The 26332-nt window shown below is 34.1% G+C and overlaps 2 protein-coding genes and 1 long non-coding RNA gene across 4 annotated transcripts in view; 2 read left to right on the top strand and 1 right to left on the bottom strand.

Annotated features, from left to right (window-relative positions):
• LOC141396372 (TWiK family of potassium channels protein 7-like) overlaps nucleotides 1–9803 on the bottom strand; it is a 224388-nt gene extending 214585 nt beyond the window's left edge. The window contains exons 1-2 of the mRNA XM_073971779.1: nucleotides 9736–9803; nucleotides 8011–9620 (exon numbers count right to left, since the gene is read on the bottom strand). The gene's annotated coding sequence lies outside the window, so the exon portion shown is untranslated. The remainder of the gene's footprint in view (nucleotides 1–8010; nucleotides 9621–9735) is intronic.
• Nucleotides 9804–14074: 4271 nt separating this feature from the next.
• Nucleotides 14075–14925, top strand: LOC141396951 (centromere/kinetochore protein zw10-like). Its single transcript, XM_073972690.1, has 2 exons — nucleotides 14075–14728; nucleotides 14815–14925. Exons 1-2 carry the CDS (start codon nucleotides 14075–14077, stop codon nucleotides 14923–14925), a joined length of 765 nt encoding a protein of 254 aa, XP_073828791.1.
• Nucleotides 14926–16159: 1234 nt separating this feature from the next.
• Nucleotides 16160–18875, top strand: LOC141396374 (uncharacterized). Of its 2 annotated transcripts, XR_012411146.1 has the most exons (3): nucleotides 16160–16574; nucleotides 16746–16970; nucleotides 17032–18875. It is a non-coding gene; the product is annotated as an uncharacterized lncRNA (long non-coding RNA). The 2 variants fall into 2 exon arrangements; XR_012411145.1 differs by lacking the exon at nucleotides 16160–16574 and having other exon boundaries at nucleotides 16603–16970.
• The last annotated feature ends 7457 nt before the right edge of the window (nucleotides 18876–26332 follow it).

The following is a 26332-nucleotide window of genomic DNA, read 5'->3' as shown; positions in this document are numbered from 1 at the left end:
TTCAAAGTTCCGGCCTAATCGGATGGAGTCATTTTAGTTGTTGCCGGCTGGTTTTTTAAAGCTTTTGGGCCCTTATCTCAGGAAATATTGGCTTGCCCTCGAAAAACCGTCGTATTTGCTGCCAACATAATTGCTCTACAAACATACCAAGGAGACAAGCAAGACTTAGCAAGGAGTACACCTCGATTCATATTAGCCCAATGATATGGTACATACTGTTTATCGCCGAGTATTGCCTGGCAATTGAACTCTGGCATTGAGGCCATTGCATAACGGTGGCGCCCTGCTGCTGCAGAAAATTTCAAAAGAATCGGAGAAATGGCCATGAAGATCACTTTTGCAAAGAAGAAATTTTTTAAATGTTGAGTTAGAGGTTCAACCAGGCCTATGCCTGTACAAAGTTTGAGTCAAAAATTTTACACCGTTAGAAAATTATCGTGCTTACAATTGTAACTAAAACTGTTGAAGTTTTATGAGGAAAGGTACGCGAAAAGGTGAGCTACAAAGGCCCATCTTCGAACTTGATCTATGTCATGTTTGAAAGTCATGTTTGCTCCTCATATTTTGGCGAACTTTTGTAAAACTTTACGAAATGATCTGATGGGTACAAACAAACAACACAAATATTTGTTTCATAAATGCAGAAACTATCGACTGACAGGGTGAAAAATTAATTCAAATTAAGGCATTTTTAATGCAAATTAACTCTGCCGTTTGCCTAGGGTATAATACAGATGTCATTCAAACATAGAACCTGAGGTTTTAAAGAAGAAAGAGGATTTGTAAACCAATTTCGGACCATCAATATCACCTTCTCAAAATTTGTCAAAATGTTCATTTGGGATGATCCTAAAAATTTTTAATTGTCCACTTTGATCTTTGACATTGCTTTCTTACAATCTTGAAAAAACCCACATTTTTCGTCCTTGGCAAATCAACTTATTTAGATCGTTGAAGGCTTTTAAAAGTTGTTAAAAAAAATTCTATAGCTTTTTAAGCCCCGGAAAAACTAAAAATTGTTTGTTTCTTTGACCTTTATAAGCGTAAGGGCTGAGGGTATACAAATGTGTCCACAGATACTCTATGGAATTGTGCAAATTCTTTACAATGTTTCTAGTGGCGTATTAGTTATGTACAATTCTCAGGTATTATTGCCCATTTAAAATGTATGTGATTGGCAAAATTCCCTAAGCAAAGTACAGTGAATTTGCCCATGTCCTAATGACGTATGAGCAGTGTCATCAGTTATACGCAACCAATAACCTGAAGCTAATTTATTTTGAAAAAATCAAAAATAACAGCGAAGCTTATAAAGCTATAAAGTTGAGGGATACTTCATAAAGTGCATATAAGAACTTGCATTGTTCGATTGCCGCCTTTTTAGGAGAAATATTTTTTATATTTATGATCACCCATTGGTCGTCAAAGATATTTCGAAATAAGGTAAAGCTTAACACATCTGAACGCAATTCTATTGCGTAATCTGGTACTGAGAAGCTGCCCTGCAACCTGAAGCGATCCTTCTACATATGCAGTCAGCAATAAGCAGTCTTCTACCTCAAATCCCTGTCATAAAAACATTTCATAAGAGAACCACTTCAGAGATGTGCAAGCTCAATTTCATGCGGCTTGCTTGGAATTCGAGTGTGAGCGTGTGTTATTTGGAAAGGGAAGTTTGTATGCGGCTGTTGTTTTGTGGTTATTTATTCATAAATAAATTTAATTTCCAATGCATAGATACATATGAAACAATGTTAAATGAATATGAAGATATTTGAAAGAATTTTTAGATATAAAATGACTTGGAGAATAGAAACCCTGGTTCATAAATACCTCAAAACCTGAAAAGCGTCCTCCATGCAAAAATTAATTTAAATTGATTAAGGTTAGGTTGAAAAGAGGGGTGATTCAAGATCACATGTCCGTGTAGACATACACTTAAGCCAAAAAAAATCGTTTATATGCACCGTTTGTTTGTCATCGGTGGTAAATTGTCATATTGGATTGACGAGACGCAAAAATAGAGTTATACGTGAAAAGGACAATTAAGTGGAGAAAGACTTGTCAAGTGGAGAAAGACCAGTCTTCGGAGGTTGAGCGTGCACCTAACGTCTGGTTTAATCAAATGCGTTCGTCTGGAGCTGTTATTTCAGGCAATATGCTTTTAGAGAAAGCTGAACTATTTTTGGGGTTAAGGAACGCTTTGCAGGTTATAAATGATAATAAATGGTAAAAATGGTAACCACAGGTAAGTAAAGGAACACAGCTATAATTTAGTTCATATATCATAAAAATTAAAAGTGGTTTGTGCGGGACCTTTTTCAATATTTAAATGGAATAGAAGTCATTTTAGTTATTAATAGGCAAAAGATCATTTACCATGCACAATGGTCCCAAATCTGGCCAAAACTATTTCAACGTATATTTAGTATTGAAATTAATTATTATCTATATATAAAGTAGAAAAATGTTTGTACGTTTGTTTGTTTGTTTGAAGTTTATGGACTCAAAAACCGCTGAACCGATCTTCCTGAAATTTTCAGAGTATATCACTACATGACCTGAAAGTAACATAGGCTATAAAAATTCCTGAAATTCAGCGTTGATCCCGAGATATAGCATCAGAATCGGGGGTACCTCCAAAAAATTTAGATTTTTTATGCAAAAGTCTATAGAATGGTAACAGATAATGTCTCCAAATTTTGGATGTGTGAAGGACTTTGGTCTAGAAATAAATTTGCCAAATTATATTGAAATCGGTTCAGATTTGGATATAGCTCCCACATAGATTTTCGGTCGAATTCATGTATTTTATGCATTAAACACGCTGTGTATGTCCAATTTCAATGAAATTTGGAATATGTGACGGAATTGGGTCTAGAAAAAATTTTCTAAATTATATTGAAATCGGGGCAGATTTGGATTTAGCTCCCATATATATTTTCGTCCGATTTCATGCATTTGATGCACCAAACACGCTATATATACCCGATTTTAATGAAAGTTGGAATGTGTGGCCTACAAATAAATTTGTCAAAATATAATTTACCTTATTCGGGGTAGCGAAGCGCGCCGGGTTCAGCTATTTATAATAAATGTGTACAAACAGCAATTGTTACGTTTTATCGACCAAACTGACCAAAAACTTCCAAAATGTTTTGAATAGGGTGGTCCCGTTGTGTGGGGTCTAAACCAAAACATTGGCCTATGTTAATAATTTTTTGTACGAAGGATTCATATCTTCCAAGAGGTCAAAATACCAAATTTCAGCTGAATCGATCATAAAGTGTCGTTAAAATCCACAAAATATCTGAAATCGGACGGTATTTTTATGTGTGGGCTATGACAAAAAAATTGACCTATTTTCAAATAAATATACATACTTGTTTTCTACACTCTGAAACCCTTAAATATGAATTTTAAGGAAAATCGGTTGATAGATGTGGGTATTACCGTTCTATTTTAATTGGATACTAAGTACAGACACAAAAGGTATTTACAAAAAATTCTCCCATCTTAAAATAGAAAAATCCACTTTATTTTAACTGTGGCAAATTTGAGCACGATTTGACTTCTGAATTTATTAGTACAGACCCCCTGCTGTCTTTCAAATTCGATTTGGAGGTGGACATATTTGGACATTTTTTTTTTTTAAAGTTTAAGTATATTAAAAAAATATTTGTAAAAAATAATTTTTAATATATAAAAACATTAATTTTTAATATATAAAAATTTAATTTTATTAAGCTAATTTTACAAATTTCATCGTTCTTTTTGTAAATATTATGAAAGTATCGTTAACAGCTTCCCGATTCATAATAACTTTGGTCTCACTTTTGTATATTTATGCAGCGACGCAATACAACAAAAATTGTATATTTTACAGCACAAAGTCTGTTTTATTTTTACATAAAAAGTGTCAATTTTGGTACTGCGCCAATCAACGAATACTAACATTATTTACAAAAACTAATTATTTTCACATCACTTGATGTGCTTTTTATTATTCTGTGCAAAAAAAAATTAAAATTTCGAAACTTCAAAAATATGGTTTTGGCCAAAAATTTCTTGATTGAAACCTATGTGCCATGTGACGTATAACAGTTGTCGTCCGTTATACGCAACCAAGGCCAAATTCCTAAGTTGCTTCAAAAACCTAACTACTTAAAGAAAATTAATGACTATTATTAACTTTACCCATTGATTATCTTCACCCTTTCTACCTCTAGAAATTGTATTAAACTTTTGCAGCATGAAATAATCTCAAATCCACTCATAATAAGATATGATATCGATAATAAGACGACACAAGGCAAATCCTGGAAAGAATTGAGTAGAAGTAGAGGGATAGGCATCTTATTTTGTTTCATTTATTAGATCGACATTGATAACACTAAATCATCATAAGTATTTAAAGTCTTGTTAATGTTCAGTATCGCAACACAGATAGTGACGGTCCACATATAATAAGAATGTCTAGACTTCAATGGATAGGTAACGCAAAGGAGTTTTGGCAGAAGTAGCATTGAAGACCTGGAGCATTGTACATTAGTTCAAATTTATATTATATATAATTTAGTTCATATATCATAAAAATTAAAAGTGGTTTGTGCGGGACTTTTTTCAATATTTAAATGGAATAGAAGTTATTTTCGTTATTAATAGGCAAAAGGTCATTTACCATGTGACGTATGACAGTTGTCGTCAGTTATACGCAACAAAGACCAAATTCCTAAGTTGCTTCAAAAACCTAACTACTCATAGAAAATTATTGACTTTAACCATTGATTATCTTCACCCTTTCTACCTCTAGAAATTGTATTAAACTTTTGCACCATGAAACAATCTCAAATCCACTCATAATAAGATATGATATAGATAATAAGACGACACAAGGCAAATCCAGGAAAGAATTGCGTAGAAGTAGAGGGATAGACATCTTATTTTGTTTCATTTATTAAATCGATATTGATAACACTAAATCATTACAAATATTTAAAGTCTTGTTAATGTTCAGTATGGCAACACAGATGGTGACGGTCCACACATAATAAGAATGCCCAGACTTGAATGGATAGATAATGCACGTGAAAATTCATCTCTTGAAGAAAGCCATCTCGGAATTTAATGTTGGAAATTGAGAAAAATAGCACAGAAGACGAAGGTGTAATGAAGTATGACTAATATTATTATTAATCATAAGCACTTATGAACAATAATTATAGTTTAGGGTTGCGTATGACTGCCGGCACAACAATACCCAACGAGGAACGAAACTTGTTATTAATTTTAATGATCTTGAGATTCTAAGCTACTGAAATGCAGCTTACGTGCAAACGGAAATAGCTACACAGATCAATTAAACTATCCGTCTTGGTTACGTTAAAGTCGCGCAAGGTATAAATACAGAACGAATTGAGCAGTATATTGTATATTCTTACCTCAAGTCACATGCATTATAAAACATGCCGGAGTTTGCTGTCACAGGCAGAATTTCACTAACATAATAACTTGAAGAAAGTCATCTTGGAAGTTAATGTTGGAAATTGGGGGAAGAAATAGCACAGAAGACCGAGGGGCTCAGTTATGATATAGTCTATCTTATGAACAATAATTATAGTTTAGGGCTGCGTATGAGAGCCGGCGCAACTTATACGCAACGAGGAACAAAACTAGTTATCAATTTTAATGATCTTGAGATCTAAGCTACTGAAATGCAGCTTACGTGCAAACGGAAATAGCTACACAGATCAATTAAACTATCCGTATTAGTTAAAGTCACGCAAGGTATAAATACATAACGTCTTCCTAAATAAGACGAATTTAGCAGTATACAATAATATTCATGCCTCAAATCACAAGCTTTGTAAAACATGCCGGAGTTTGCTGTCACAGATAAAATCTCACTAACATAATAACTCTTGGAAGTTAATGTTGGAAATTGGGGGGAAGAAATAACACAGAAGAACGAGGGGCTCAGTTATGGCTGCCTAATAGTGTCACAATGACAGTAATGTCGCATGAATACGGCAAGATCATTCAAATTGCTAAATGTCTTCGTTTGGAACTGCGTATACGTTGTGACCGCACTCTGACGTCATCCCAAACTATTGAGAAATGTTTGCCCATGAGTGCGTATGATTTATTATGCGCATAGGATTTATAATATCAAATCATACATACGTACTCATTAACATCAATTTCCCAATAGCTTGGGGTGGCGTATAAGTGCGGTCACAACGTATACGCAACTCGGAAACGACACATTCCTTGATTTTAATGATCTTAAGATCGCAACTGCTGAAATGCTGGCTTAGTACCGAATTCTGTAGTAAAGTGATGACAGTGCCGAATACAAGGGAGCAGAGGGATTTTAACAAATAAAGATTTGATTGGATACCGGCTACAAAATCATAATTAATTTCCCCGAAATTAAAATATTTTTGGTAATTTTTGGACATTGTATCATTGTAATTAGAAACCCAAGGACTGCCTACCGTGACAATTTCAAAAATGTTTAACTTTTGTGAAGGTGGTACCGGAAAGAGTTGTCCGATATAGTCTATCTTGGAAGAAGATTTTAGTTTGAGGTAAATATTATGATGCCCAAAAGTTTGACCAATGTCCCGTCCACCAGACACCTATGTTGGCCACCGTATGAGTTTTTAAAGCTTTTCAGCCAATAAGTCAGAAAGCATGAACTTGAAGAAGTGGACCGATATGGTCCATCTTCGAACTTAATCTAAGTTTGGACAAAATACAATAAAATGCAAATTTAGTCTATCTTAAGACACGATTTTAGTTTGTACGCAACGATTTGACCAATTGACCCACTAGACACTTATGTTGGCCACCGTATGAGTTTTGAAAGCTTTTCGACCAATAAGTCAGGAAGCATTGGCTTGAAGGAGTGGACCGATACGGCCCATCTTCGATATGGGGCCTTCTAAAAATCTACGAAAGATCCATGTATCTTTGGCTGTTTGGAGCCTTCTAAAAGTCTTAAAAAATCCACATTTCTTTAGTACTTTGAAGCCTTCTCAAAATCTTTGAAAAATCCACGTATCTTTGGTTGTTTGGAGCCTTCTAAAAATCGTTGAAAATACATTGTTCTCTCTTTGAAGTCTTTGAAAATCTTAAAAAAAATCAGGTTTCTTTGTTTTTGGAGCCTACCAAAACCTTTGAAAAATAGAAGGTTCATTGCTTTTCGGATCCTTCCAAAAATATTTGAAAATCCGCGTTACTCCTTCTAAAATCGTTAAAAAAATCAATTAATATACCTCTTGGGACACTTTCAAAATTTGTTTAAAAAAACATCGCGTATCTTTGGCTTATGCAGAAAAGTCTAAAAAAAATGTTTGTTTCTTTGGCACTTCTGTTTCTTTGGGTCTTCAAAAAATCTTTGAAAACCCCACAGTCTTTCGGATTCTCCTAAAAATTATAAAAATTCAAGTTTCTAAGCATCTTCGGATGCTGTACAAAAACCTTTTTTCCACGCATCTTTGCCTTCGTCATTGTAATTAAAAGCGCCATAAGCACGTTAAAACGTTTCCAAACCTCTTTGGCTGTTAAAACTCCACACATCTTATCACGATTCCAACAGGTGGGGGCAGAAGAAAAATATATAGACAAACTGTTTCCGAAGAAACAAATATTATATAATCTATCCTGCTTCCAAGAATCACATCCGGGCTGTTATGGCCTGCACTTCTTTACCTGGTTTCTAAACTTAAAATGCCGCCTTTATGTCAGGAGTTTATTACCGGCATTTTCTAACATATTCTTCTTCTACATCTATAAAATGAACTCTTTTTTCATTTTGGCCCCTAGCTGTAAAATTTAATTAAAAACAGGACATCTGTGTGCCGTGTCACATATAAGCCAAACCTACAAAACAAGGGTGTAAATGTATTTTATGCTATCTCTAAGTTTAGGGAGGTCACAATAAATCCAAATAAATACATAAATAAATAAAATGCAAATTACAGTTAAAGGAAATGACAGACTTACCCAAAGGTGGTTCCTCTGGTATTTTTGTTGTTGTTGTTTTTTTTTTTGCTGAGCAGGAACAACGGTAACCAAACCGGATATAAGATTGTAGTAATAATAGCTGGGGAACTCTTTTAGTGTCTGAAACTTGGGTTGGTATCCTTTTTTGCTCGTTTTGTTTTTGTTTTTCCTATTTTTAAAATTCACGAAACTTTCTTTCTTTTTTCATGTGCAACAAAAACAAACTAGAATTTGTTGTTGGGCCGCCAGGTGTTTTCTAAAGGATGTGAAATAAACGGATATATGGTGTGATGGCAACAAACAGTCCGTAAAACCATCCATGACAGAAGAAGCATAATTAACTTTTCGTTTTTTTTTTTTTTTGTTTTCTACAGCAACTTTTTTTACTTGGCAATATTTTGTGGTGCTCCTTTTAGTTACTTTTTACAATTACACAGCATTTGCAAACATTTTTCGTTTCATTTTTTTGTGGATTTGCTTTAAGAACTCTCACGATTTTAAAAACTTTTTGTCAATTCATGGCTTTACACACGCACGTAAACTGCCAGAAAATGGATGTCAGTGGTTTTGGTATGAGATTTGTTTTGTGATTTTTTTCTTTTTCTTCTTTTGCAATTTTTTTCTTTAATTTCTGAGATTTTTTTCTGATTTTCGTAAAAGATTTGCTTTAACTAGTTTTGATTCCATTCTATTATTAAATTTTCTGTATTTCACCAATTTTCTACATTTCGTTTTGTTGCGTCTGGTTTCTATTTTTTTTCTCCAAATAGCAACAACGTTTTTTTTTTTTTCTTTCCTTTTTATTATTACCAACAAGAAGCTTTTGGCTTTTTCTCGTTTTGTGTGCCTTTAATTTTGTGTTGAATCTTTCGATTGTCTCATAATTGAAATCAATTCTGTTTGTATCTGGTTTTCCTTTGGGGTGGTGTCACATAAAAACCACTCACTCACTATTGTTACACCAGTGAAGTGGACACACAATCGCACGCACTCACACAATTCAGGCAATGAACGGAGAAAAAACAACACAATACATTGTTACAGCAAGCACATTCAAGCGCAACATCCTATCCCAATTTACACGAAAGCTTGGCCGAAATGGACGAGCATCACTTTAGGTTTTTATAAACAAATAACTTGCACAAATCTCCTCCACTGATTGATATTTCATTGCCTTATCAAAGGACTTTTCATAACTTGTTTATACACACATTCTCTCCTCTCACACAATTTAATGACATTTATGACATTCTTTTTCTTTACCGTTATAGCGAAAATTTTTCGTTTTTTTTTTTTTCTTGTATTTTTGTTGTTTTCGATTTTCTTTACTTTTTATTTGCCCATTATGTTTGTTGTTAATTCTTCTTCTTTTTCCTGACTTTGTTGTTGCTGTTACATCCAAAAAAATATCGCACACACACCGTATAACAGTTTACGTTTGTTTATTTGGTCCAACAGAGATGAATGAAAGTATACGACTAAAAGCAAATCTGTCTGGCGAAAATATACACAGCATGCCAAACAGCCTCCTGTGTGTATCGGTATGCATGCTCAAGTATGTTTGGGTGTATGTGATTATTCTTCCTTACTTAAGCCAAACAACAAATAACCTGTGATAGATGAGAGGGAGAGAATGCCAGGATATGAAAATACAAATCTCCCTTGGAAAATATAATGCAAGAGAGAATTAGTTTTTCTAATGAATGAGAAAGAGAAAATACGTACAAAAATTAGCGGTCACAAATTTCCAGTCTACCAACAAAAGGAAAAACAAGGAGACATTTGAATGTAAACAAAATAATATATCTGTGACATTTGGAAGAAACGCATTCAAAGGACCAAAGTAAATGACAGTTATCTTATGTTTGAAAAGCAACGAATACGTTAAAGCTAACTGGTCACACATCAAGTTTTTGATGTGATTCAGTTATGAGAGGTATAGTAGAAGAAAAGTAATATCACGGTTACACTACAGCTTTTTGCCGGGTTAACCCACTTCATGAGGATTTATTTGCTTATTCTGGTCAAATCAGACCAGATTTGCCATACAAAAATTAAATCCTCCCATGGCTGGGTTTATTTTAAATCTGGAACAAATCCACCAAAAATGCAGTGTTGTATTCGATGTATGTGCAAAAAAATTCAACTATGCTCAAAAAGTACGAAAAGTTTCAACTGTTTTTACAACAGAGTTTGTCGTGTTTAACCCCCTGTTTTTGTAAAAAAAAAATATTCTTCTCACACCAATTGTCAAAATTTGTAGATCGATTTACTCGCCATAGCGCAAATGTAGAGAGTTGATTTTAAATGATGAATTCTTAACGATATATGGAACGGGTATACGAAAAATTAGGTCTGTATGTCATATGGGGGCAGAGCTATGGATGCCTAAATTATTACGAATATAGGCGAACGAACAAAAATTAATTACAAAAACAGGGGTTAAGTCCCGATTTACATTAGGCGAGTTTACTTGCGGCAATTTTTCTCGTTCCTTTTTAAACTTCCCTCTTGCATTTATAAAAGGCAATTCTGTTCCGACAAGTTTTGTTTTCAAAACAATGAAAATAATACGAAAAATATAAAGGGAATTGCCTGAAAATTGAGGTACGATCAAATTTTTTTTAACACCAGCCGTTGTTGTTCCAATCCCAGAAAATGCATCCTTTTTGCAATTTAATTGCAATGGGCTCAGAGGTAAGATCGATGAAATAGAGAACTTTATGAATCGGAAGAAGATCAAGGTCGCGGCGGTGCAGGAAACCATGCTGAACGACCACAGGTCAGTACGTTGTGATGGAAGAAGATCAAGGTCGCGGCGGTGCAGGAAACCATGCTGAACGACCACAGGTCAGTACGTTGTGATGGTTAAAATGTAATAAGGAAGGATCGCACCAGATGTGGTGGTGGGGGATTAGCTTTCCTCTTGCACCAGTATGTTCAATACACAACTATCTCGCTTGAGCCTGCCTCTAATGGCCCGTACATGGAATGTATGGGGGTAGCAGTTAGGTGTAGAACTGCCGAGATAGAGTTGCTGAACGTATACATCCCGCCGAGAAATAGCTGTATCTCAGATTATAAGCCTGACATTAGCCCGCTTTTGGAAGGTCATTATCGTCTGGTCCTGGGGGACTTTAATGCGCATCATGAGATGTGGCATTCGGCCCTCGGAAACGACCAAAGAGGTCCGTCTGTGGAAATCACTCTAGCGTCCGAACGGATTGACGTAGGTTGATGAAATTTTGGGAAAATATGTTATATTTACGTAGGACTTTTGGTATTGGAAGCGGGCTATGTAGGTCCACGCTTTCGTATAGCCCCCATAAAAATGACGCGTGACGCGTCGTCCTTTTAATGAATTTTTTAAAATATTTGGCCCATTTTACCACCGAATTGGTTGTAATCTAGTACATTGTGTCTCCAGAGGCCAAAAAATATTCCTACCAAAGTTGGGTTATATAGGTCCACGTTTTGGTATAGCCCCCATATAAGGCCCCATATGAAGTACGCGTCATTTTAATATATTTTGAATGTTTTGACCATTTGACCAAAGAATCGGTTGTAACTTTGTATTTTGTGTTTCCAGAGGCTAAGAAACATTTCTACCATAAAATGTTTATATAGGGCCACGTGTTGATATAGCCCCCAATATCTCCCTATTTTCGATATTTTGAACGTTTTAGCCTCATTATCACACCGAGATGGCTGAAATTTGGTATTTAGTCTTCTTTAGGCGTATAAAACTTTCCCCCAGAAATTTGTAGGTATAGGTCCACGCCATCATATAGCCCCCATAGAACGGTACCTTCCGAATTTCGATATTTTGAAGGTTGTGACCACATTAATCCACCGAAATGGCGTAAATTTGTGGTGGAGGGTATAAAAAGTTCGGTCCGACCGAACTTAACGCTTTTCTTACTTGTTTTTTAATTCACATAAATGTTCAGTGGGCATCAGTTTCGAAAATCAGTGAAAGAGGGAATATACTTATAATATCCAATACGTATAATATTGTTACGGAATTAGATTTAACTAATCTCCGTGTAGACGTTGTTTTATTCCCCGATACGATTTGTACCAAATAAAACAGTGTTCGTTTTAGATTACGTTTCTACAATGCTTTATTTACTTTATTACACTTATTCGGAGCGGACTGTTATAGCTAAGTACACAGCTTTACTTTACTTCTTTACTAGTCGATGTTTACACATCGGTATAAAATTAACAACTGAAACGTCATTGCCATTTCCCCTGTATTTATACCCCAAAGTCTCCCTGTTCTAGAAGTATCCACAAAATCTGGTAACATCTCGAATCTGTGCAACGAACACACAGACGCACATTCGCACTAAGCGAACAACTATACTCACATACATACATGGGGGGAATACAATTGGACGACAAGCACAGTAATGACGTAACTACAACAACAAACAGATGCAAGAAATAACGAAGTAACAAACTAAACAATAATTACATGATTGTGGCAAAACAAAACAGAAGCACATAAATGAAAGGTAAATAACTAGAATAATGAAGAGATTTCTACATGGTAGTTGTTGTTGTTGCTTAAATAAAGTAACTGCGTAATTAAACTTTACGTTACAATTCAAATTTTTAAATTAACGGAAATTAAACTAAACTAACTTAAACCTATCAGTTACATTCGTAACAATATCCATACCCACTGAAATTCATTTAAATTCTTGATTCGAATAATTCGCAGCTGACTCCAAAACGTATGGTCACCTTCTCCCTGTACATTCGGTTATTATCACCCATTTCATATTCATCATCAAATTCATAACAAATAGGTCGTTGACTTACATACTGTTGTTCGCCGATGTTTCTACCTAAGTAATTGTACCATGAGCACATCCTTTATATCAGTGAGGACCTATAGGGCCATTGTACGTAAAAAAATGGAACAAATGTCAAAGTCAGTGTAACAGCCAATAGACGGCGGCAACCATGTTAATTTGTCGAGTAAAAAGTTTTTAAAGAGAGCGTAATTCAGCGCCATTTTTGTTTAAAGAGAAGTGAACATTTTACAACATTTTTGTGTACGGTAACGGGCTTTCGGGTAAAATGTTTAAAAGTCGTAAAAAATGTAAAAACTGGAACAAAGCTAATGACATTTAGGGCCATTATTATATGTGTTCTTTTACTATCTGATGGATTTGAAAACGCAAAATAAACCAATTTGGAGGCATTAAAAATCTAATTTTTACATTGAAAGTTAATGCCAGGAAGCTCCTCCTTGAAATTCAATCATCATTTTTAATTTTAAATTAAGCGGAACGCTCTAAATCTGTTCGGTAAATCCAAAATATAACAAAAGAAGACTTGTAATAATGGGGGTTAAAGTAAAATGGATGGCACAATTATCAAGGTAGTGGTATCGAAAATTCAAAATTTATGTCAAAGTTTTCTTTATGTTGTTGAGGCCATAGTAAAAAGTTAGGTGTTAACTTTCTTTTGACTCTGACTGTACATTTTTTCGTGTGGTTGTTGCTTTTAACGCGTGACGCGACTCACAATGGACCATATGTGACGATCCCTTCAATCCTTCAATGGAAACGGCGTTTAATATTTCTTTTTCTGAAAAACTTGTCACCGTTGTCATCCATATGCCAAAATATGACAGCAAATGATCCGTTATATTGCGCAAAATGTCAACGAGATTTGTTAAATATATAATAAATAATTAAAAAAACTCAGCTTTTTTGTTCTGGAACAGAGCTTATATTTTTATATCTACATCTACCTGATTTATTTGCTTCAAACAAATTTGACGCCATAATTTACGTCAAAATTATGTCAAAATCACGCCATAATTGCGTCAAACATATCGATTTTCGATTTCAACCGATAATTCGATTTCACAGATAAATTTATATCGATTTCCGATTTCAACCGATAATTCGATTTCACAGATAAATTTATATCGATTTCCGATTTCAACCGATAATTCGATTTCACAGATAAATTTATATCGATTTCTCGCGGGAAAAGTATAAATTACATATTCAATTAATTATTTGGAGTAAAATTTTAGAAAATGGAGGTTCTAGACATCAAACCGGATTTAAACTGTAATAAGGGTGCCGAAAATGTCGGTGACATTAGAAAGCACATAATAACCTCACAGGAACAGATTCAGCGTTTCAAGGAACGTGTATCCAAATATATAGAAGATAATTATGTGGAATTTATGCCCAACAATACAAACATATTCGATTTAGAGGAAGGCAAACTATTGGAAAAGGATGCCTACGATCTTCTCAATTCACTGCAATGTTCAATGCCGCAATTTGACACTGAACTAATGGCTACGCTTCGAAAATTTGAATCGGCTGTATGGGAACTAGATGTTATCAATCGTATATTGGGCGCGGATGAACTTTTTCAAATGTTAGAGGAGACTAGTTCCAATGAATATATGATAATATTGGATATGCTTAACAAATTGAATAATTTAATACATTCGACAGCTAGCAGTGATGTCCAGAAGTTGCTGGTTGCTAGCCCATGCTATGATACTATTAAAGTTAAATATATTCTCCAATTCCATACTGTAAAATCGAACTTGCGTAACAAATTTCAAGAACTTGTACAATTCACGGAGAAACAAGTGGCCTTGGTTTCGTGTTCTACAGTACAGGTTTCCAAAGACATAAACCAATTACAGGATACGGTGTTGGCTTTGTTTCAGGTGAGTCATTTTGTATATCTTAGGCTAGCAAGATTTCTATGTATATATTTCTTCAAATAAATATTTGTTAACAAAAACATTTTTAGGCCAAATACGATGCCACAGAGTTGTGCGACTTTTTGATGGACAAATGCCTTGCGCCCATCATTACCAAATCTGTTAATGTAACATTCCTCGAGTTCTGCTTGGCTGGATGATGAGAACATAAGAGATTAGCAAATAAGAAATGTAAAACTTTACATTGTGAATACACTGTAACCACTGGTGGTAAGTCCCGGTCCACACTAGGGTAAATTTCATTAAAAAATTTCATGAAATTAGGTGTTCTTAAATCGTTCCTCACCACAGCAATTTTATGACTTTACTCTACTATGGACGTCGATCTAGAGACGCATAATTTCATATCAAAATTTCAGTGAAATTACTGTAGTGTGGCCCGGGACTAAGCAAACAGAATGTAAGAACAGGTTCGACGTACATAAATGTTGCGATCGATCTGAGAATTTAAAAATGTGGAGACTTTATTTTTGCGCGGACATTGGCAGCAATGAAGGAACATAACCAAACACACACCTAGGTTATGTTAATTAGCTAGAATAAATTTGTAAAAGCTGTGTTCCTTTACTTACCTGAGGTTACCATTTTAACCATTTGTTACCATTTGTCGCTTTGCTAAAGAATACAAACATACAAATTCAATTTTCTTCTTTTATTTCACTTTAATTTTGTCAGCTTTCGCTTTTTATATTGTTTTTGTTAATTTTTTCTTCATTGACGAATAATCGTCAAACAAATGTTTAAAAAGCAGTCTACCATTTTTTACCGAAGAAATTTGTCTGCTAGCCTGAGTTAGAAGAGAATGCCACTTTTGTTCCCTCTCTCTTAAAAACTGCTTCCAGTTTTTCCACTTTTTGGGGTAAATGGTAACCTCAGTCATGTATAATGGCAAAAACCTAAATTATTTGCTCTGTTCTAGAACCTGCAAGAACCTACAAGTTTTTACTACGATAAGTCGATGGTCAGACTAGCAAGGTTTCTTGAAACCAATTTCGTTAAAGTTTCTTTTCAAATTTCGTTAGTGTCCACACACGTTAACGTGAAATTTAAGATTTTTGCGTGTTCTCTTTATTTTACCATTCGCTTTTTGTGTTTCTCATACCAATAAAAACAAAATAAATATAAATGATCTAAAAAGCAACACAAAATAATTAACATTAATAATTAAATTAATAGTTAAATTTTCACTATTTCACCAATAAATTTGACGTCGCCATGTTGAAATCGTGCTAGTCTGACCATCGACTAACAATCCTTTATGTTATCGAAAAAAAAATAGTAAAAATTAGTATATTCTTGCAGTTCTGGAACAGACCAATTGTTTGTTGCGTGTGCGTTATTCAAAACAACAAAATACATGTACATATTTTGTATTTATGTTGAGAAAACACACCGCAATACGCAATAATTTAGGGTTTGCCTTAAAAATGACTTATTTTTGCAACTGCTATTCATAATGCGCCAAGACACAAGTTGCACCAACACATATTAAGAAATTCATAGCACTCAACATCCATATATGTGAGCAATAAACATATGGCTGCACAACAACACAACTACAGAACGTAAATTTCTTTCGCGTCATCCATTGTTGTCCATTGTTTACATTCTAAAAATAAATAATTTTGTGTTTTTAGCTTGCCGTGAGATTATTTTTAATTTTTAGCACTTAAATTTTTGAGAGAAACATAAAGCACAATAGCAAATAAAGACGCCAGATCATGATACAATCATGATACAATGAATAGGTAGCAGCAACGGCGAAAATTACAACAACGTAACTTTTCTGGTAACATAATACGATAATACGTCAAATTTTGTAAACAAGGCGAATAAAATTGGATTCGCCCTGACACTTTAATTTTACGGCAAATTTGATTAATTAATCAAAACAAAGAAATGTTTATAAGTTTGAAAATTGTTGACGCATTTTATTAAATTGATTTCGTGTGATTTTTAGTCCTATATCGTGGAAATATAAAAAACTACAACCATATACCACTGAGGCGGTCCATGTGTCTGCGGGAAACACAATCAAAATGATTGTGTGTGTTTAAATGCAGAATGCGTATGGTTTTTGGGATCCAGCTTTATCAAATGTTTGTACAATGACTAGATGAAATTTTGCTGCAAATTTATCAGATATTAGTTGAATTATCTATGTTGTCGTTTTGTGTTCCTTAAGGTATATTGATGAATCTGTCCAGGAAGTAATTTCGTTTTAGATGATGATGATTTCTTTACAGCAGCGATTGTTGAAGCTTGATAAAAGGACCGATCCGATGCTGCCGATGCTGATGTTTTCTTTCATACATATAAAAACCAAAAATGATGTTCCCAGTGGTCAATGTTGTTTAAGAAAGTATACGTTGGATATTAAATATATTTTGATATCAGGCGAAAGTCACACTGATACATTTCCCTTTCGAGTCTTTTAGGTTTAAGGACACGCAACTGCTTTGATGGCAGCCTCTCCACTCGGTGACTTGCCATCACAGCAGGTGAGCGTTGAAATATCTATAAATAGGTATATGGGAAAATGACAGATTTCATGACCCATTTAATTACAAGAATATTTGTATCCCAGCAAAATGTAACCAAAGAAGTAGTTGAATCATGAGTGCAAGTGATTTCGGACCACATCTTTTTACGTGAAAGAAGTCATGATTTTTACAAGGGCGTGGTGCAGTGAGGATACTGTCTAATTTGCTTCTTAAGCACATATTTTGCATTAGTTCTTTGCAGTGAATAAATATACATTCCATGCAATTTATTTTTAATTGATTTTTCAATTCATTTAAAAATTGATTCGCAAGCAAGCATTTGAGGATATGGGAGATGGTAACATCTATTAAGCGAGGATTTTTCACTGATTTGAGACCTCAGGGCCATTTGAAAAGTTATTTAAAGGAGTTGTGGTAACTTTTAATTAATGTTTATGGCCTGTTTCTCTAGGACGATTCGAATTAAAATTCGTTCAAATTACTACCAAACTCATGTTTTTGTAGATCATTTTTGTTTGATAATAGTTCGATCGAAATATAATATAATGAATATAAAACAATGGAATATCTCAAATAAATCATTATGAAAAGCGACTTAGTACAAAATCAAATATTTTTATACCCTCAGCCTTTAGGCTAAAGAGGGTATTTACACTTTGTTACGACCAAAAATGTGCCTCATCGAAATAATGGTTTAAGGCCCCAAGTCTGTTTGTACGATATCCGTTTCAGACAATTTTGAGTAGATCTAGCAATGTCCGTCTGTCTGTCTGGCTGGCTGGTGCGCACGATAACTCTCGAACGGATCAATCGATTCGGTTCAAATTTTGGTTATCGAAATATTTTGTCCAGATTCGATTTAAGTTCGAAGATGGGCCAATATAGGTCCACTCCTTCAGGTACCTCCCCCACAAATGTTCAAAAATCGTCGCAAAACTTGTGCGCGCGATAACTCTTGTAGGGAATAACCGATTTGGTCCATACTTTACACATTCTCATAATATCTACCAGATACAGATCAGGTTCGAATATGGACTATATTTGTCCACTCGTTCCCGTACCTCCCACACAAAATTTTGGATATGTTCACTGTAAGACCTGCTATTGAATCACTTTGATTTTTGTTGAAGCAACTTACATTCACTGCCACAATTACGATGGTAAAATTTGTTTCAGGGGCAAGTCCATACTTCTTGAGAAAACAGCCCGAAGGGTGTAAAAACCCCCTATGGCACACCCATTGGAAAATGTTTGGATACAAACATTTTGCTGAGTAATTAAAATACCATAAAATAAATTGTTTCTTGTGTTTTTAAGAATTTTATTTGCAAAAAGTTATTATAAATGTAAACATTGCTAAAATGTGAACATATTATGAAATGGATTCAAATCGGACATTGTCAAAATGTGAAGAACGGAATGCATTTTTCATGACTCCTCGTGGACTGCTTCTAAAAAAACTATTCAATCACTACTTCACATAGAACAACTTCAAATAAATTTTGCTGGGATGTATTAGCCAGAAGTGTTTAGCTTACATTGCAAGAACAATCATACTATTAAAAACCACTGTTTGGAAACTAAAATGTTAATTTTTATATTATAAATTTAACTTATGCGTATTAAGGGGAAATATCAAAAATACCACCCAATGGACAGGAAGTATGTACATACTCTAGAAAAATATATATATTTGTAACACGGGCCACGAGATCAACATACTACGAATTATTTTGAATTTTTGTTTAGGAGGAATGGACTGATATGGTCCATCTTCGACTGAAACTAAGTTCAGCTTGAAGAGAATATTACAAGATCCAAAGTTTAAACAAAACCGGTGCATCCATTACACAATTACAGTTCGCTACAGCCGGGCAGACGGATGGAAACATATTTTCATCGTATGAAAGTACATATATCCCCGTTAGCCTAACGACAAAATAAATATGGCAATAAAAAATAGCGAATGCTTTGCCAGGTTTTCATCTAATGTTTGTAAATAATTAAGGCATCATATCGTCACCATAAATGTCCGAAGACGTTTCCCACAAGAAAATCGAAATCGGTTTTGATAGATAATACTTCAACTACTCGCCCTCATAAGATTGATATTCTATAACACCATTATTAATTTTAAAACGTTTTTTGCTTCTCCTGTAAAACTTTGTTTTTGTTGGTTACGTCTTCGGGTATTTATGGTGACGATATGTTTTTGTACCAATGTGTAATTATGTCGAAACATTTTTATTTTCGCTGAGTTTAGGGTTGAATAAATTAAAACTATTAATTTTTATATTTTAATAATAAAAATAATAATAATAATAATGTTTCACATCTGCAAGAGTCTACTAATGTTTCTAGTTTTTCCGATAACATAATCGTGGTTAAAAATAGTAGCTTCTTGTAGGTTCTGGAAATGCATAATAAGCACATTTAACTATTAACATTACAAATAAGGTGAAAATTAATAAGTAAAAACATACAGTAAATAATTACTAAAAATACAGGATAATTAATTAAAATTAGAGGTATTAAAGAGGATGAAGTATATGGGATAGACGTTTTAAGACCAAATATGTTCAAATCGGAGAGGGAATCGGCAGTTAAGTGCAGACCTAAAATAGGGAAATAAAATTGTTAATCTAATAATATTATGAAGAAATAGCGAAAATTACCTTTAAACGTTGCTTATAATTTTATTTTTACTAATTTTTTGTTGGCCATTATACGTTCTTTCGCTTTTTTGACTTTTAAGCGATTGTTTAATTGTCGGACCCTGAAGAAGATACGGCATTTAAAAAAATGTTGTTTTACCTTTTCCGGCACATCAACATGTGCACTTCTTTGTATCAGTAGATGCCTTAATTTGTGGACATGGGAAATATTTATTCCATTTACTTGATTAAAAATCAACTCCAAATTCTTTATCTTCGAAAGAAATTGTTCAGAGGGTTTTATTAGGGAACCCTTAGAAAGCTGATCGACCCATGAATACGAATTTGACGGACATTCGGAATCTTGAAGATGAAGATTACGTATCATATAGCCAGATACGTTCTCCAAAGCGTCTTCTTTAAGAAATGCCGTATTTGATTCTTCCATGACAGTGGTACTGGAATTTTGGGTAAATGACGAAGCTTCATCATCTTCTTGGACCTCTGGAAGGCTATGGAGAAAAACTGAAGGGGAGGCAATTTCAGGGTTGAGCCATTCTGTTGATGCTGCTTCAACGTTTCCATGATCCGATAGATGTTCTGTGTTCCTTGCTAATAAAAAATGTAATGCAAAAGTTAAATAAAAAGAAATTTGAAAATTATATACCCAGTATGTATTTTCTCATCCTATACATAAAATTTTGAGGTGAAGGATGATCATGAAGACCGCCTTGACTTCTCATCGCCCCAAAGAAATGTTCCAGAACATCTTGGTTTAACCTTCTTGTTAAAATGTACTCAAAATTGTATTTTTTTAAATAATCGTGGAGCATTCTTAGCGCATTGTTGGACGTCAATATACCTATTTGAAATACCTCCAAGTGGTTTCTATTTGGTATGATTGGTTTGGACATGTATTCATTCATCCTGTCCAATATTTGGTTTTGATCCTGGAATTTCAATCCATACGGTTCCTAACATAAAATACGCATACGTGGTCATAAATACGTACTTCTAATATGCTCAACATACATATCGCTCATTTACTCAAATAGTGAGATAGTTATTTCAGTTTCTGTGTAATGATTTTTTAATCTGGGAAGTCAAATTTCATTAGCCAACTATAATGCGTTTTTCTTGATACATAATTTGCTGTGATTTGTCACTCTTTGATTAAAATAGCGATATGGAAAACATTTTCGAAAATTGGGTTGAACAACTTAATTACGAGTTACCTAACATACGTCCATGACTGACTTTATACAAGAATCAATATATGTATCTATTCCCAAAAATTACTTTTACTTACTTTTCCTGGTAGTCCAAATGTACCAGTGGACGAATTTTGCACGTCGAACCAATCATTTACTAATTGTATAAATTCAGAGGTCTCCGCGGCATTTTCTAATTCGATACCCATGGAATAGCAGCGTCTAACAGCGTTCGCTGTAGTGTGTGAAAGAAGTTGAGCGGCCAGTTTCACTTTTTGTCTGCCTAAATTTATTAATTGTTATTATGTTTGTTTACTCAACTTTTTTACGAGTTGTTACTGGATGTTGTTCGTTTACTCAACAGTACAATGCAAAAGACCTTAGTCGTTTACAAGAAGTTATTGGACTTGTAAAAATGTTTACAAATTATTTAGTAAATGGACACACCTATAATTATTGATCTTATGTACTATTGTACCTGTACTTTTAACGGTGATATGGTCATCAGTAAGTTTGTGGGTAATTGATAAATCGCTTTGTTTGGTGTGGTACAATAATGTTTTAATTGTATCTATTTTCAATACTTTGTTTTCGAAGATTAACCCTGTGTCCATATAGTGATTTCTTATTAACTTGAGCAAGTGCGGAACATCGAAGAAAGTAAATATTTTGTCATCTGGGTTAACGGGATGTTGAAACCACGGATTTTCTGGGTAAATTATATTATATTCAGTAAGTATTTCTTAAATATAAGGGAATATAAATCGGAAATAACTTATTTTGTGAATTTGATATAGTATATTTATTATGTATGTACTTCGTAGGACATACATACATACAGATGGGTGTGTATGTAATGGGTTGAATTCTATATGCAAGGAAAACTTCCTCCGTGTTTACTGTTTGTATAAAGTATAAATGACAATAAAAAAGTGTTAAATGTGTTGGATGTCTGGCATTGTAAGTGTAATACAACAATTACCTGGCGTTATGCCCCAATCATTCCACATTTTCCGATTTGAGGAACCGTTGTCACAGACCACAGCTACTACTATGAAACCAGCACTCCACAGAGCTTCAATTATATGAATTAAAATGTCTTTCGTCATTTTACAATTGAAATCATAAAATACGGGCTGTTTCCAAGACTTCTTTAGCCCACTTGCCATTGCAACTTGGACCAACTTTGCCGGCTTCCTTACAAAATCTTCCCGCAAGTTGTATTCAAATGTTTCCTCAACTTTCATTTCATCAAATGAAAGCACACATAATTTTTCCTCCGTCGTTAAAGTATTAACTTGCCTCATAAAATCAATAGAAGCGGAGAGCAGACCTTCTTTTATGTTTATTTTGTTACACCATCGTTGTAGGGTAGTAACATGTGGAAGCGGATGACCTTTTTTATAAAGATGTCTATATGCTCTAGGGCCGGAAGCGTGTAAGCATATGGCATTCGAAATATCCTCCCATTCCCACTCGACTTTGTTGTCAGTTTCCAATTTTCTAATTTGCCCTTTTGTAAATATTTTTTTTATTGCTTCTGCTGCATTATTTGTCTTGAGGAGTTGCAGTTCCAAATCTTTTATTTGGTTCTGAAGCTTCCTTATAATTTCATAATCACTTAACGTTTCCGGCGCAAAAAATTCTGGTCTAGAAGCAAAATAATAGGTCGGTTCAATAACACAAAGGTTTTTACATATTTGTACAAACGTTTACAAAATTCAGTTCGATAACAAACTTGTCCAGTAAAAACAATGAGAAGTAGTTGCAAGAACTTGCAAGTAATTTTTACTAGCGAAGTTTTCGAACAGACCTAATATCCACAAGTAAGAAAAACTGTACTAAATGAAATTAAAAGTTTCAAATAAGTCATTGGTTCATATATGTAGAATATAGACTTGGTGGGATTATTATAAACCGAACATTATCAAAATTTCGCGGTTTTGGAAATAACGAATTATCGAAATTACCCAGTTGTAACAAAAACCTGCTTATGAGTGTACTTTTTATTTTGAACGAGCATTTCAAAGTAGCATATATGAAAGATGCCTGAATATCCCTATAGGGAGACTACGCAATCTAAAAACACAATCGATATATCGACACCTCCAAATAATAGTATGCTAAGTCTAAAAAGTGAGGTTTGCAGGAGAAGCTCTCAAAGTGTGGACATTTTTTTGAACTTCAGTACCATGCTAAGTCAATATTTGTTTATAACTTCTGTTCGGATTGACCGATCATTACCAAAATTTGACAGAATTTAAGTTAAAGAACGTTAAATATAAAAATGTAAAGAACTTGAAAACATGCTAAGTCGAGTTAGTATACTATTGTTTGGAGGCGTCGATATGTAAATGCCGGTTACCTGTCATTTATAAAGGAGTGTCTAGGGCGATCAGAAGTTGTGCAGGAAGCTGAAGCAAGTCAGAAATTCGAAATTTCAACATCGAAAGATACCTTTATTTTATTAAAAATAGTAATTTGTAACAATAAATATTAATGAAATGCACCAAGGATATGTTTGGTAATGAACATAGACTATATCAGCTCACGTTTTGATATAACCCCCCATAGAGAGGTTCCTGATGTTTTGCCCCCATGATCCGATCGAACTGGCTACAGTTTGGTACTTAATCTCCTTTGTGGTTATACATTTTGTCAGTACAGTTCCACGTCTTGATATAACCCTATACAATGGCAGCCCCGGTTTTCGGTATATTATACGCCTTACCCTCATAATTTACCAAAATTACTGAAAATTTTTATTTAGTCTTCGATGGGTACAAAAATTATATCAGCTATAAAACATCTCTAGCAGAAAATCACCAAATTTAATATTTCTTTTGAGAATTTTAGTCACATTTTTCTACCGAATTGGTTGTTAATAGGAATTTTGTGTTTTCAGAATATACACATAAAACTTAATCGGAAAAATGTATACATATATGCAAGTTTGAGTCGAACTACCATGAACCGGTATTGTACAATTGTAAATATTTCGATACCTTTTTGACAAATTTACGAACGAAGATGGTTTCGGAGAATTGTAAGTATTAGTCCCTGTTTTGGAAAGAAAAAACAGGCGATTCATTTATTGTCCTTGTGAGGTGGATTTAACTCATTATTTCAATATAAATGAAATCTCCAAGGAATAAGTCTTAACGTATAGGAATAACTTAGTGCTTTCAACAACGAAAGGCAATTGATTGGTCCTATTCCATAGTACGTTGTTGTACGGATGTGGCCAGTTTTACCATGTATTGTTTCATTTTTTCTCTGGATGTAGTTAGATTGATTCAACTCTTCCATACATTCATTATTTCGATATGCTGTTTGTAATGTTGGTAAAACATATTGGTGGCCGGACTACACAGTATTTAATTAGTTCTAATACAGGACTGTCTAAACTACATAGTGTCAACCTTATGAATATTATACTTACTCGGTCTGTGTTTCCGCATCTTGAAGCAATGGTTTCTTGTATAAGGATACTGTCACAATTTCTTCTCTTTCTCTACCGACTTCTTTATTTGGATCTCCCCTGGAATAAGAAAATATCACGCAAAATGTACTACTTCTTTATTATGTATCTATTATCAGTACTTACCAAGAAAATGATTTATCGTGTATATCCTCATCTTGAAGCAATTGGTGATTTGATAAGGATGTTGTGATAACTTGATCCTCAATAATTTCTCTTTCCATCCCATTAAGGAACTCAGAGTCTATATCTTCATTTTGATCTCCGCTGGATGAAAAAAATGTCAGCAACATGTACTGCCCTTATTATGTATCATCTATATATCTGTACTTACCATGAAAATGCTTCAACGTGTACTATATCACAAATGTTTTGTTTCAACACGGGCACCGCTCGTGGTAGCAACCTCATTTTTAAAGAGTTCCCGGTTATAAATTTCGGGTCGAAGTGATCGGCACAAATTTTCGATTTGGGATTCAAACTAAATCCACAAATTGAACTCCATTCCGACCTCTTCTTTTCGTCCCTGGGCACACTAAAGAATGTTACATTTCCTTTAACATCTTTCTTTTTGCACAGAATGCACACTCTCATTTTGTTCTTTTTTCACACTTTATCACAGAAACAGAAAACTCGTTTTTACAATTCTTCTATTGAGTTTGATTGTTTTTTTTATTATTTTTTTATTTTTTGAAGTTTAAATTTCAGTTATGTATCTACAGGGCGAATTCAAATTACAACAAATGTTTTGACATATTATGTTACCAATCAGCTGGGCTGACGCTTCTACCTATTTATTGTATCCATGATACAATAAATAGGTAGAAGCGTCAGCCCAGCTGATTGGTAACATAATATGTCAAAACATTTGTTGTAATTTGAATTCGCCCTGTAGATACATAACTGAAATTTAAACTTCAAAAAATAAAAAAATAATAAAAAAAACAATCAAACTCAATAGAAGAATTGTAAAAACGAGTTTTCTGTTTCTGTGATAAAGTGTGAAAAAAGAACAAAATGAGAGTGTGCATTCTGTGCAAAAAGAAAGATGTTAAAGGAAATGTAACATTCTTTAGTGTGCCCAGGGACGAAAAGAAGAGGTCGGAATGGAGTTCAATTTGTGGATTTAGTTTGAATCCCAAATCGAAAATTTGTGCCGATCACTTCGACCCGAAATTTATAACCGGGAACTCTTTAAAAATGAGGTTGCTACCACGAGCGGTGCCCGTGTTGAAACAAAACATTTGTGATATAGTACACGTTGAAGCATTTTCATGGTAAGTACAGATATATAGATGATACATAATAAGGGCAGTACATGTTGCTGACATTTTTTTCATCCAGCGGAGATCAAAATGAAGATATAGACTCTGAGTTCCTTAATGGGATGGAAAGAGAAATTATTGAGGATCAAGTTATCACAACATCCTTATCAAATCACCAATTGCTTCAAGATGAGGATATACACGATAAATCATTTTCTTGGTAAGTACTGATAATAGATACATAATAAAGAAGTAGTACATTTTGCGTGATATTTTCTTATTCCAGGGGAGATCCAAATAAAGAAGTCGGTAGAGAAAGAGAAGAAATTGTGACAGTATCCTTATACAAGAAACCATTGCTTCAAGATGCGGAAACACAGACCGAGTAAGTATAATATTCATAAGGTTGACACTATGTAGTTTAGACAGTCC

The sequence above is a fragment of the Musca autumnalis genome, unplaced genomic scaffold, assembly GCF_047663935.1.
Source record: "Musca autumnalis isolate F117 unplaced genomic scaffold, ASM4766393v1 scaffold_3, whole genome shotgun sequence".
Lineage (NCBI taxonomy): Eukaryota > Metazoa > Arthropoda > Insecta > Diptera > Muscidae > Musca > Musca autumnalis.
Note: the sequence above shows the minus strand (reverse complement) of the source record. Positions and strands in the feature narration are given on the sequence as shown.